Source organism: Oncorhynchus nerka, linkage group LG28 (genome assembly GCF_034236695.1).
Source record: "Oncorhynchus nerka isolate Pitt River linkage group LG28, Oner_Uvic_2.0, whole genome shotgun sequence".
In the NCBI taxonomy this organism is placed as follows: Eukaryota; Metazoa; Chordata; class Actinopteri; order Salmoniformes; family Salmonidae; genus Oncorhynchus; species Oncorhynchus nerka.
This window is the reverse complement of record NC_088423.1, coordinates 13,988,590-14,003,641: the sequence shown is the minus strand read 5'-3', so window position 1 is coordinate 14,003,641 and position 15,052 is coordinate 13,988,590. Positions and strand designations below refer to the sequence as shown.

The 15,052-nt window shown below is 40.6% G+C and overlaps 1 protein-coding gene across 1 annotated transcript in view; it reads right to left on the bottom strand.

Moving 5' to 3' along the window:
* Nucleotides 1-3,328: 3,328 nt before the first annotated feature.
* Nucleotides 3,329-15,052, bottom strand: part of LOC115112886 (extracellular serine/threonine protein kinase FAM20C-like) — a 137,068-nt gene continuing 125,344 nt past the window's right edge. Inside the window, exons 8-9 of the mRNA XM_029639915.2 lie at nt 9,273-9,414; nt 3,329-5,146 (exon numbers count right to left, since the gene is read on the bottom strand). Coding sequence (XP_029495775.1) covers nt 4,885-5,146; nt 9,273-9,414 — 404 coding nt within the window. The 3' untranslated portion in view covers nt 3,329-4,884. The remainder of the gene's footprint in view (nt 5,147-9,272; nt 9,415-15,052) is intronic.

The following is a 15,052-nucleotide window of genomic DNA, read 5'->3' as shown; positions in this document are numbered from 1 at the left end:
ACACTTACCACGCTACATATTGGTACGATCCTTCCTACTCCTCCTCAGGTCTTCCTTTCCTGTGGGGGTCCTCATGAGAGCCAGTTTCATCATAGCGCTTGATGTGTTTTTGCGACTGCACTTGAAGATACTTTCAAAGTTCTTGAATTGTTCCATATTGACTGGCCATCATGTCTTAAACTAATGATGGACTGTTGTTTCTCTTTGCTTATTTAAGCTGTTCTTGCTATAATACACAAAGACTAGTCATTCAACTGAGACTGCTCTTCTCTGTATCACGGAGGCCCTCCGCACTGCTAAAGCTAACTCTCTCTCCTCTGCTCTCATCCTTCTAGACCTATCGGCTGCCTTCGATACTGTGAACCATCAGATCCTCCTCTCCACCCTCTCCGAGTTGGGCATCTCCGGCGCGGCCCACGCTTGGATTGCGTCCTACCTGACAGGTCGCTCCTACCAGGTGGCGTGGCGAGAATCTGTCTCCTCACCACGCGCTCTCACCACTGGCGTCCCCCAGGGCTCTGTTCTAGGCCCTCTCCTATTCTCGCTATACACCAAGTCACTTGGCTCTGTCATAACCTCACATGGTCTCTCCTATCATTGCTATGCAGACGACACACAATTAATCTTCTCCTTTCCCCTTCTGATGACCAGGTGGCGAATCGCATCTCTGCATGTCTGGCAGACATATCAGTGTGGATGACGGATCACCACCTCAAGCTGAACCTCGGCAAGACGGAGCTGCTCTTCCTCCCGGGAAGGACTGCCCGTTCCATGATCTCGCCATCACGGTTGACAACTCCATTGTGTCCTCCTCCCAGAGCGCTAAGAACCTTGGCGTGATCCTGGACAACACCCTGTCGTTCTCAACTAACATCAAGGCGGTGGCCCGTTCTTGTAGGTTCATGCTCTACAACATCCGCAGAGTACGACCCTGCCTCACACAGGAAGCAGCGCAGGTCCTAATCCAGGCACTTGTCATCTCCCGTCTGGATTACTGCAACTCGCTGTTGGCTGGGCTCCCTGCCTGTGCCATTAAACCCCTACAACTCATCCAGAACGCCGCAGCCCGTCTGGTGTTCAACCTTCCCAAGTTCTCTCACGTCACCCCGCTCCTCCGCTCTCTCCACTGGCTTCCAGTTGAAGCTCGCATCCGCTACAAGACCATGGTGCTTGCCTACGGAGCTGTGAGGGGAACGGCACCTCAGTACCTCCAGGCTCTGATCAGGCCCTACACCCAAACAAGGGCACTGCGTTCATCCACCTCTGGCCTGCTCGCCTCCCTACCACTGAGGAAGTACAGTTCCCGCGCAGCCCAGTCAAAACTGTTCGCTGCTCTGGCCCCCCAATGGTGGAACAAACTCCCTCACGACGCCAGGACAGCGGAGTCAATCACCACCTTCCGGAGACACCTGAAACCCCACCTCTTTCTGGAATACCTAGGATAGGATAAAGTAATCCTTCTCACCCCACCCCCCCTTAAAAGATTTAGATGCACTATTGTAAAGTGGCTGTTCCACTGGATGTCTTAAGGTGAACGCACCAATTTGTAAGTCGCTCTGGATAAGAGCGTCTGCTAAATGACTTAAATGTAAATGTAAATGTAAATAATACGGACTTGGTATTTTACTAAATAGGGCTGTCTTTTGTATACAACCCATACCTTGTCACAACACAACTGATTGGCTCAAACGCATTAAGAAGGAAAAAAATTGACAGGCACACCAATTGACAGGCACACTGTCAATTGAAATGCATTCCAGGTGACTACCTCATGAAGCTGCTTGAGAGAATGTCAAGATTGTGCAAAGCTGTCGTCAAGGCAAAGGGTGGCTACTTTGAAGAATCTCAAATGTAAAATATATTTTGATTTGTTGAACACTTTTTTGGTTACTACATGATTCCATATGTGTTATTTCATAGTTTTGTTGTCTTCACTATTATTGTACAATGTAGGAAATATCAAAAAGAAAGAAATGAATGAGTAGGTGTGTCCAAACCTTGGTATTGGTAGTGACTGTTAGTGTATGTAAATAAGATATTTCTGGTTTTTATTTGTTAATAAATGTACAACATTTTTTTTTTTTTTCTTTTTTTCGCTTAGTCATTGTGGGGCATTATGTGTAGATTGATGAGGAACATGTTTTATTTAATCAATTTTAGAATACGGCTGAAACATAACAAAATGTGGAAGAAGTCAAGGGGTCTGAATATTTTCCGAAGGCACTGTAGGCCTATACCAGCAAATGTGTATTATATCAACTATAATCAGGTGTCAGTCCAACTGCAACAATGAGGTGTCCACATCATTATCAACTACAGGATATTGTATTCACATTTAGAGCCACGGTGTATCCTCTCTGTTTGTAAGCAACTTTTGTGACCTTTGGTTCGTCTTCCTCAAAATTATTTAGCAAATAAAGTGATTAGCCAGTTATTCTAATTGCAATAACTCATTATCTATTCTAAACATGCCAGTACACTAATTCCCTTTCTTTAGTGATGCAGTGAAATCAACTGCACCACCGTCTTCTGGAGCAAATCCAGGGCATGGTGTACCACCCACATTTTCAAACAAAGAGTCACTATCATAGAATTAGAACCTCAACCAGATTCCAAAACTATGTCCATTCTATTCTATTCTATGGTCACTCCATCGGAGCAGTGCAGAGGAAAGAGGGTGGGCGCAGGATCAGATAAGGCGTCCTGTTTAGTCGGATTCCTGGTTTATTCCCATGACGATGATTCCTCTGCTGTCCCGTCTGCGGTCAGGCTGATTACCCTAGTTAGGCCTGTGGTCAGGCTGATTACCCTAGTTAGGCCTGTGGTCTCTGTCTATTAGATGTTTGTCTCAGACAGCATCCCAAATAGCACCCTATTACCTTTACAGTGCAATACTTTTGACCAGGGCACATAGGGTTAAAATTAGTGCATAATATAGGGAATAGGGTGCTATTTGTGTCGTAAACTCAGACTGGGCTTCCTCCATTCAGTCCTATGGATGTGTTTATAAAGCATAGCAGAGGCTTTTACGGGGGCCAGGGAAAGGTTATCAAAATAAAAAGACTGTAAACATGTTGATGTTGGGGTGCTGTAGTAGACATCATTACTGTACTTATATATATTCAATTCACTTGATTGTGTCAATTAAGCTACAGATGAGGCACTGTACTCTGAACGTATGGACACATAGATATTAGATATATTTGTTTTCTGTAAGTCTTGTGCCTACAAGGATCAGAATCAATCAGAGTTTTTTCCCCCGTCTCAATCATTATTGGATCTATTTTTCTAACTTTGAGATATGTAACTGATGAGGTTAAATGACACATTTAAATGCACATCTTGTTTAATTGCAACTTTACAAACCTCCACATAAACCGTCCATACATACAGTATCAACCAGACAGACCTAAGGAGACAGATAAAAACAGGATGGGATGGATGGAGTATACGCACAGAACTCCTCACCTATTTATATAGCTTTATATCAGGAATTCATATTTTCCTGCAATTACTCTCTTAGTAATGATCCCAAACTTTCAAGTAGTTCTATCATTGCACAGGCACTAGGTTTATCTACTGCAGTGGGGGCTGGTGGGAGGAGCTATAGGAGGATGGGCTAATTGTAATGGCTGAAAATGGAATAGATGGAGTCAGAAATGTGGGTTCTATATGTTTAATGTTTTTGATACTGTTCCATTTGTTCCATTCCAGCCATTACAATGAGCCCGTCCTCCTATAGCTCCTCCCACCAGCCTCCAATGATCTATATATTGACTTTCAGTAGCAATAACTGAAATGTTTTCTCCAGCAAAGCAGATCTGCCATTGGAAAGTTAAGAAATGTACATCCTGAATATCTGTAGACCACATTTCCATCTGGCCATCAGACATTCATCACACTCTAAAGGAACCATCATCATACAAAACCTTGGTGTCACGTTTAGCTTCTTAGTACCATAATAGAGGACTACTTTTAAATCTTAACTTCATCCTCAAAACAATAAAATAATCTACAAGCAGAAGAAAAATAAGAAAAAAAAGTACAAAGGAATAATCTGAATAATTGTTGTAATATAAACATAGATTTGAACATACATTTTGATTTGATTTAGTCCCACCAATGATTAACGGGTCTGTGAATTGTGATACAGCTCTGGACTGGTGCAGTTCTTGAAAAGTCAAAAGAGCCTAAATTGGACTCAGCCTACTGTACCCTGGTTAGGTTTTGACACAGTTCAAACAGAATCCACAAGCGATTCAGATTCCTTTCCACTAACATTGAACAAAAAGTTCAAATTTATTGACAAAGGACATTGCTATTTGTAGATGCACTAGTGCTACCCTCTACCTGACAAACTTTGAACTGTGACCACTTTGTGGCAGGGGTAACTAATAAATACTCTCGGAACAGGTTGCATTTGAAAGATGAAAAGCAGAAGACACAATTTGCAGTAAACCGGCACTCCAATCAAATATATTTATAAAAAAACACATCGACAACAACGTAAAACAACAGAAGTAATTAAACAATTAGCAATAAAACATGTTTCTTAAGACAGAGTCGATCTCCTCCAATAGGCATGTTGTTTACAGGCCTTTGACAGGTCCCAACAATGCGTATAAACACACATGATTCAGGTGACAACAGAAGGAATAATATCAGTCTTGGAATTCACTGAATTCAAAAATCTCTTCTGAACAAGACAAACATCTCTCAAGACTTTCATGGTCTGTAGCGCTGTGGTGGGCAATAAGGGGCCTATGGTGATAGCGTCCACATTTGTTCAATCCAGTCCAGTTAAGTCCGATCCACCCTAGTTCCGGCCAGTGCGATCCAGTCCAATCCAGTCTAGTCTATTCTAGAACGGTTCAGGCCTCGCAGCTACCTCCCCCTGGGTGATGTGTGCCCCCACTCCCTCTCCCCTGCCAGGTCATCCTCCACAACATTACTATAGCCCTCCTTCTCGATGCAGTCTGCCAGGACGTTGAGTGTGTGGTGTAGTCGTCTGTCCATAGCCTTCAGGTGTGGCTGGATGAGAATGGGTGTCAGTTTGTCCCTCAGCAGAGACTCAGACATCAGACCACTCAGCTGGTACTCCTCCTTCGCCAGCAGCTGCAGACGCAGGTGTGTCGACTTCTTCACTCTGGAAGGACAGGAGGGAATGGAGGAAGTTCATTAATGCTGTTTGATTACAACTTCATATAAAGTCATCAACTTATGATAAGTGAAAACTCAGGTTAAGTGCATTGCAGTTCACCAGTCCCATTTCAAGTAAATTCTGAGAGTTCAGGAAAGCCTACAACAAACAAAGAAAAGTAGGAGCGGTGCTCGACAACTATGACAAAAATCCAACAAAAGGACTTACCAAGAAAATCTTCCAAAATTAGTAATTCGAGGCAGAAAGGATTTGGAGCACTCAACAAAAAAAGCAGAGATTAATTTCTAAAAACGTTTTAATAGGAGACAGAATGCAATCGGATCATCATCTAATTGGCATTCATATAACTCTTATAGAATTTCCACGTGGACATTGGAAATGTAATCAAAGTTTACTGGAGGTCAATTTATTTTTTAACTATAACCTAATAATTCATAATTGAAATTTTCCAGTACAATATAGGTTCAGCAAATCACCTTATTGTTTGGGAGACCTTTAAAATGTACCTTCAGGGTCATTCAATTCAATATTCATCAATAATAAAAAAGCAGTTTCTGGCTAAAGAATCAAGACTAACAAGGGAAATACATGAACGAATAGTACAGGTAGAGAGCAAAAAAATGATACTACAGTACAGAGATACAAAATATGTTAGAGGAAAAATTAAAAGAACTGGAGGAACTTATTCAAGAACGATCTAATGTAATCTATTACAAAAATAAAGCAAACTGGATGGAATATTGAGAAAAATGCATCAAATTATTCCTGAATCTCCAACACAGGAACGCTAACAAAAGGAATTTGCAGAAACTCGTTACTGAAGACGGAGTCATCTATGACTCCAAATTATATTTTAAAAGAGGAAGCTAAATATTTTAAGCAATGTTCTCTTTTCCGTTTCATCCTCACCCACTTAATGACGATTACTGTAAAGAATTCTATCCAAATAATACAAAAAATAGAATATTAACAAATGTACAGAAAGATCAATGCAAGGACCAAATGACAGAGAATAACCTTTTGAAGCTATTAAATCCTTTCAGTCTGGAAAAACCCCAGGGCTTGATGGCATAGCGGTAGAGGTATATCAAGCCTTTTTAGATATACTCCAAGCTCTGTTGTTAGCTTGTTTTAACTACTCCTATAGAAATGGTAGTCTGTCAGGTACTCAACAGGAAGGTCTGATTTCACTATTATTAAAACAAGAACCAGATGGCAAATATAAAGATCCAATCTATCTTAAAAACTGAAAGCCTCATTCACTTCAATGTTGTGATGCAAAAATACTAGTGTAATGCATAGCACTCAGAATTAACCAGGTATTGTTCATCCTGATCAGACAGGTTTTTTACATGGACGATACATTGAAGATAATATACGACAACTACTAGAAATAATAGAACATCATGAAACATCTAAGAAGCCAGGCCTGGTATTTATACCGGATTTTGAAAATGCCTTTGATAAAGTAAGACTGGATTTCATTTATAAATGCCTGGATTTTTTCAATTTTGGTGATTTTCTCTAAAAGTAATGTATAGCAACCCCAGGTATAAGTTGTAAATAGCAGCCACTTCTCAGAGAGTTTTGAATTGTCAAGAGGAGTTAAACAAGGGTGTCCTCTGTCACAATATCTACAGTGGGGCAAAAAAAGTATTTAGTCAGCCACCAATTGTGCAAGTTCTCCCTCTTAAAAATATGAGAGAGGCCTGTAATTTTCATCATAGGTACAAAATCAGGAAAAAAAAATCCAGAAAATCACATTGTAGGATTTTTAATGAATTTATTTGCAAATTATGGTGGAAAATAAGTATTTGGTCAATAACAAAAGTTTATCTCAATACTTTGTTATATACCCTTTGTTGGCAATGACAAAGGTCAAACGTTTTCTGTAAGTCTTCACAAGGTTTTCACACACTGTTGCTGGTATTTTGGCCCATTCCTCCATGCAATAACATTGATCTCAAATTGCACCGTTGGGAGATCTGGAGAAACCGGGTCTGTCAATTACTAATATACTAATACACTTAGTAAAAGTATTTATCTTTAACTCGCAATCTGTGGATTCTATTCGATTAGATAGATTGAAATTGTATGTTAAACATCACATCACAGTTGAAAGATATATGGTGCATCAAAATCCGAAGAGGGTGGCCAGCAGAGATAGGTGGGATGGGCTGAGGGATGGGCTGAGGGTTTTTGTACAGCACTTTGTGACATCGGCTGATGTAAAAAGGGCGTTATAAATAATGTGATTGATTTGAATGAATGGCGGTCAAAGATAAAAGTTTTAAAAAATACGTTAAAATAAAATATAACAAAAAGGTAAGTTTGAATGACACTGAGGGGCAGTGTTGTTACAGCTAATGCCGGATTTCCTGAGGCTGATGCAGTGCAGGTGTTTTTACATATGCAATATACGCACACTCATTAAAATGCACACACACACACACACACACACACACACACACACACACACACACACACACACACACACACACACACACACACACACACACACACACACACACACACACACACACACACACACACACACATAAATAGTGTCATACATGCACTCAAACATATTCAGTTGGCCTTGCAGTTAAGATTTTTGTTGTCCTTGATGTCTCTTGTTTTTTGCATTGTTGTTTCTGTTTTCCTTTGTCTTTCTATTTTTTCCTCTTTTGTTAATTTGGTTGGTTGTTGGTTCATTGGGGGTCTTGGGGGTGGGAAATGGAATTATTGTATTTATTTCTTCTTGGGGGACTGTGGGGGGGGGTAGCTCTTGGGGAACTGTAGGGGGGATCTTGGAGGGCTGGTAGGAGATCTGTCGACATGCCCTTGAGCAGGGCGTTGACCCTGGTTGCTTCTGTATGTCGCTCTGCATGGGAGGCTGTTACATGACTAATGTGATCTAGCTGTTGAGTGGCGTGTTTTAAATATTCAATAAAAAACAAATGTAAATAATGTATTATTTTGAAAGAATATCTGTCAAAGCATACAGGAAATCTGTTCAAAATGCGGACACAGTGGACCGATAAGACCATGTGTAGACGCATTTCTGAAAATGTGGGCACAATTAGAACGTGGACACGATCAGGACAAAGGACGCATGTTAGCGCCTGTCACGGTCGTTGTATGGAGGAGACCAAGGGGCAGCGTGACATGAATACATTCTTCTTTATTAAAACGAAGAACACTAAACAAACTAACCAAATAACAACACAACCGTGAAGCTATATAACACAAGTGCTGACAGGCAACTAACTACACATAGACAATAACCCACAAAACCAAAATGGAAAATGGCAACCTAAATAGGATCCCCAAACACAGACAACGATAAACAGCTGCCACTGATTGGGAACCAATTCAGGCCACCATAGACCTACATTACCTAGACATACAAAACCCCCATAGATATACAAAAACCCTAGACAGGACAAAAACACACATACCCACCCTCGTCACACCCTGACCTGACCAAAATAATTCAGAAAACATAGATAACTAAGGTCAGGGCGTGACAGCGCCAGAAGTTTATTTATAAACTGGGTGGCTCCAGCCCTGAATGCTGATTGTCTGAAAGCCTTGGTATATCAGACTGTAGGTGGCAATCAACACCCATGCCCACACACTACAATCCTCTTCCTCTCCTCCTGTTGCTGCCCATGAACTGTCTGATACAGTTTCCCCTCATGAGACCATCCTCATCCAGGTTGAACCCCCAGTATCCCCCACCACCCAGGAGACCAGCTACACCCAAACCCGAATCAAAGAAGACGGGGAGAAAGTCCTGTAGTCCCTCCATTTTAGGGGACCAAAAGTATAGCGACAAATTCGCTTATCTGTGTATTAAAATAGTCAGAAGTTAAGTATTTTTGTCTTTTATGTTTGAAATGATTCATTTTACTATGTTATTAAAAATCGACATTTAATATATATATACATATTTTTTTAATTAAAATAAAAAATACCTTATTTCTCATTGTTCACGATGAATACAGGTGTCTGACGTTTCAGTTTAATTGGTAAGCCCTTGATGTCTGCATGCCCAATGATACATCAAACATGCCAGTTGATGGAAAATATGAAAAAAGTCACTAACCTGCAACATTGGCTTAAAGGCACCAGAATAGACACCTCGTCATGAGAATGCTTTCCAAACCCTCTCCCATTGTCGAGATGGATGATGAAGCTCTCGTTGCCAAACTTCTCAAATGTCTCATAGTGATGACGATCCATGTTGCCTAAGGAGAGATGTCATTTTAGAAAGGGATCCATGTTGAAGTTGTAGGGGAGAGTGTGGTAAGTTCAGCCAAAGGGGTAAGTTGAGCCACCCTTGTTTCTAGAAAACCATACACAAAATTAATAATTTGACCACATAATTATGAAGAGGTCATCAATTCATGGAGTCTGTGAACCAAGAAACCACATGGAAAAAGTGGTAAGCGAGTTAGGTCCAAAAACAGATTTTCACCAAGTCAAATGAATGTATTGTGTTAGAGGGTTCATGATGCCAAAGTAGATAATTGTAAGGTTGTTCAATATATCATTATGCATCCCTATAAGATTCAATATGAGGTCCCAAACCTAGGATGAAAGTGTATCCTTGTCGCTGTGTGGGCTAATATAGTGCATTGCGATTGGAAACCCTAATTGGAAACCCGATTGGAAACCCTAATTGATCTACGTGGACAAGTTCTAGCCTTGTTTAGATGTTATCTGTCGGAAAGATATCAGTTTGTCTTTGTGGATGGTTTGTCCTCTGACAAATAAATAGTACGTTTCGGTGTTTCTCAAGGTTCCGTTCTAGGACTACTATTGTTTTTACTATATATGCTACCTCTTGGTGATGTCATTCGGAAACACAATGTCAACTTTCACAGTTGTGAAGACGACACGCAGTTGTACATTTCGATGAAACATGGTGAAGCCCCAAAATTGTCTACCCTGGAAGCCTGTCTTTTCAGACATAAGGAAGTGGAAAGCAAATGTTTGCCTTTTAAACTCGGACAAAACAGAGAAGCTAGTTCTAGGTCCAAAGAAACAAAGAGATCTGCTGTCGGATCTGACAATGAATGTCAATGGGTGTACAATCATCTCAAATAAAACTGTGAAGGACATCTGCCTTTCTCTGGACCCTGATCTCTCTTTTCAAGAACATATCAAAAATATTTCAAGAGCAGCTTTTTTCCATCTTCGTAACATTGCAAAAATCTGAAACTTTTTGTCCAAAAATGATGCAGAAAAATAAATCCACGCATTTGTCACTTCAAGATTAGACTACTGCCATGCTCTAGTCTCTGGCTACCCGGATAAGACACTAAATAGACTTCAGCTAGTGCTAAATACGGCTGCTAGAATCTTGACTAGAATAAAAAGATTTTGGTCATATTACTCCAGTGCAAGCCTCTCAACACTGGCTTCCTGTCAAGGCTAGGGCTAACTTCAAGTTTTACTGCTAACCTACAAAGCATTACATGGACTCCTACCTAACTCTCTCATATGGTCCTACTGTACATACAGTACCAGTCAAAAGTTTGGACACACCTACTTATTTGTACTATTTCTACATTGCAGAATAATGAAATAACACATACGGAATCATGTAGTAACCAAAAAAGTGTTAAACAATTCCAAATCTATTTTATATTAGAGATTCTTCAAATTAGCCACCCTTTGCCTTGATGTCAGCTTTGTACACTATTAGCCTTCCCCCAACCAGCTTCATGAGGTTGTCACCTGGAATGCATTTCAATGAACAGGTGTGCCTTGTTAAAAGTTCTTTCCTTCTTAATGTGTTTGAGACAATTAGTTGTGTTGTGACAAGGTAGGGGTGGTTTACTGAAGATAGCCCTATTTGGTAAAAGACCAAGTCTATATTATGTCAAGAACAGCTCAAATAAGCAAAGAGAAATGACAGTCCATCATTACTTAAAGACATGAAGGTCAGTCAATCTGGAAAATTTCAAGAACTTTGAAAGTCGCAAAAACGATAAAGCGCTATGACGAAACTGGCTCTCGTGAGGACCGCCACAGGAAAGGAAGACCCAGAGTTACCTCTGCTGCAGAGAATAAGTTCATGAGAGTTAACTGCACCTCAGATTGCAGCCCAAATAAATGCTTCACAGAGTTCAAGTAACAAACACATCTCAACATCAACTGTGAATCACGAGCAATTGCGTGAAACACGAGCAATTGATATTAGACTGGTAGAAATCTGTCCTTTGCTTAGTGGGACTATCATTTGTTTTTCAACAGGACAATGACCCAATACACCTCCAGGCTGTGTAAGGGCTATTTGACCAAGGAGAGTGATGGAGTGCTGCATCAGATGACCTGGCCTCCACAATCACCCAACCTCAGCCCAATTGAGATAGTTTGTGATGTTGGACTGCAGAGTGAAGGAAAAGCAGCCAACAAGTGCTCAGCATATGTGGGAACTCCTTCAAGACTGTTGGAAAAGCCTTCCAGCGGATGCTGGTTGAGAGAATGCCAAGAGTGTGCAAAGCTGTTTAAAACGTTTTGGTTACTACATTATTCCATGTGTTATTTCATAATGTTGATGTCTTCACTAGTATTATACAATGTAGAAAACAGAAACAAATAAAGAAACCCTTGAATAAGTAGGTGTGTCCAAACTTGTGACTGGTACTGTACCTACACGTACGCTATGGTTCGTAGAATTTCTAAGCAAACAGCTGAAGGCAGGCAGGGCTTTCTCCTATGGAGCTACATTTTTATGGAACGGTCTGCTGATCGATGTGGTCTCGAGCTTTAAGTCTTTACTGAAGACCCATATCTTCAGTAGGTCCTATGATTGAGTGTAAACTGGTCCAGGGGTGCGAAGGTGAACGGGCACTGGAGTGACTAACCACCCTTGCTGTTATACCCTGCCTGGTTGGCCCTGTCCGGGGGTAACTGTGGACGTGCAGTGTGTCCCCCCCCCCCCCCCCCCCGCCTTAGACAATTGCAGCATAGATACTGGAGACTATGTGCCTTTCTAGGGAGTTTTTCCTAGACACCATGCTCTACATCTGCATTGCTTGCTGTTTGGGGTTTAGGCTGGGTTTCTGTACAAGCACTTCAATCAATCAATCAAATGTATTTTATAAAGCCCTTTTTACGTCAGCAATTGTCACAAAGTGCTTGTAAAGAATCCCAGTCTAAAACCCCAAAGAGCAAGCAATACAGATGTAGAAGCACAGTGGCTAGAAAAAAAAAGAAAGGACCCAAATGAAGAAATCTAGAGAGGAACCAGGCTCTGACGGGTGGTCTCTTCTGTGCTGTGGAGATTGGAGATTATAAGAGTTCCACTTTGCGATCTGATGTAAAAAGTGCTTTATAAATCATTTTAAATGATTGATTGATGGCAAGTTGAGCAAACTGAAGTGTTTTCTTTCCAGGCGTAATGCAAGACATTATCACTGGGATATGAGGTAACAACAGGGCCTGGCTTATGTCAAAAGTGTTTTTAAAAGTACAATGTGTTAGGTGTTAAAACATGCTTAAAATGATTAAAAGACAAAAAAGCAATGGTTGATTGTGTTGAATTGTGTCTGAGAAATAAAGATAGACATGGTTTTAAAAATGTAGTGGTACTATTTCAATTAGTATAGAAATGTATACCTGGCTTAACTTACCCTGTCCCGCGGCTCAACTTACCCCATACCCGGGGTAATTTGTGCCAAGAGACCACAATTCATGGACAAGTTTTCAAAACTGTGATGTTTACATGAATTCTGATTATTCCCAGGGATACACAACATCCTGAAATATATGTAGATATCTTTGTTAGAAAGAATCCTATACTGAACAAAATGTTTAACGCAACATGTGAAGTGTTGGTCTCATGTTGGTTGAGTTAAAATATAAGATGTTCCATATGCACAAAAAGCTTATTTCTCCAAAATGTTGTGCACAAATTTGTTTACATGCATGTTAGTGAGCATTTCTCTTTTGTCAAGATAATCCATCCACCTGACAGGTGTGGTATATCAAGAAGCTGATTAGCAAGTAGGTTAGGACATCTACTTTGTGCATTCAAATTTTTCCAACAATTGTTTACAGATGATTTCACTAATAATTCACTGTATCACAATTCCAGTGGGTCAGATGTTTGCATACACTAAGTTGACTGTGCCTTTAAACAGCTTGGAAAATTCCAGAAAATTATGTCATGGCTTTAGAAGCTTCTGATAGGCTAATTGGCATAATTTGAGTCAATTGGAGGTGTACCTGTGGATGTATTTCAAGGCCTACCTTCAAACTCTCTTTCCTTGATATCATGAGAAAATATAAAGAAAACATCCAAGAACCTGTAGACCTCCACGAGTCTGGTTCATCCTTGGGAGCAATTTCCAAACACCTGAAGGTACCACGTTCATCTGAACAAACAATAGTATGCAAGTATAAACACCATGGGACGACGCAGCCGTCATACCTCTCAGGAAGGAGACGCGTTCTGTCTCCTAGAGATGAAAGTACTTTGGTGCGAGAAGTGAAAATGAATCCCAGAACAACAGCCAAGGACCTTGTGAATATGTTGGAGTAAACAGGTACAAAAGTATCTATATGTCACGTTCGTCATAAGGAGTAGACCAAGATGCAGCTTGGTATGTTTCCATCCTTTATTTTTTAAATGAAAACTTCAAACAACAACCGAAACATGAAGCTAATGCTCACTGGCAACTATATCTAGGCAAGATCCCACAAAGCACAATGGGAAAATGGCTACCTAAATATGATCCCCAATCAGAGACAATGATAAACAGCTGCCTCTGATTGGGAACCATATCAGGCCACCATAGAAATACAATTCCCCTAGATAACCCTCCCTAAATCACACCCCGACCCCAACCAACATAGAGAATAAACAGCTCTCTATGGTCAGGGCGTGACACTATATCCACAGTAAAACGAGTCGAATATCGACATAACCTGAAAGGCCGCTAGCAAGGAAGAAGCCACTGCTCCAAAACCGCCATAAAAATGCCAGACTACGGTTTACAGTAAGCAGTTACACCGGAGGGCCCCGGTGGCAATACATTAGTAAAACCAAAAGCTTACCTTGACTTGGAAGAGTTCCAGTGTTATGTTGGATAGTCATAGCCAGCTAGCTTACATAGCATCCCACTGTTTGAGCAGGGTGTTTGAGTAGGCTAAACTAGCTAGCTGCATTTGCTAACTAAGTGAAGCTGAAAACTAATGTTAATCTCTCTCTTGATTCTCCTTAATTTTGGAAGAAATTAATTTGTTAAACTGTTCAACTATTGTCTTCATCTATCTTTGAGTCAACTACTCACCACATTAAGCACACTAACTTATGCTTTCAGTACTAGATTCATTCTCTGATCCTTTGCGGTTCTCATAATTACTGTAAGTCTATGGAAGGGGGTGAGAACCTTCTAGGTTGTGTTGAAGTCAATGTACCCAGAGAAGAAGGGAAGATAGCTGTCTTCTGGCTACACCATTGTGCTACCTTAGTGCTGCTGAGGCTACTGTAGACCTTCATTGCAAAAAAGTATGTTTTAATCAATTATTTGGTGATGTGGATATGTTTAGTATAGTTTAATCTAAAAAGGGTGACTTTTTAACTTCTTATGGCTGCAGGGGCAGTATTGAGTAGCTTGGATGAAAGGTGCCCAGAGTAAATGGCCTGCTCCTCAGTCCCAGTTGCTAATATATGCATATTATTATTAGTATTGGATAGAAAACACTCGGAAGTTTCTAAAACTATTTGCATGATTGTCTGTCAGTATAACATAACTCATATGGCAGGCAAAAACCCGAGAAGAAATCCAAACAGGAAGTGGGAAATCTGAGGTCGGTTGATTTTCAACCCAGCCCCTATTGAATACACAGTGGGATATTAGTTATGTTGCA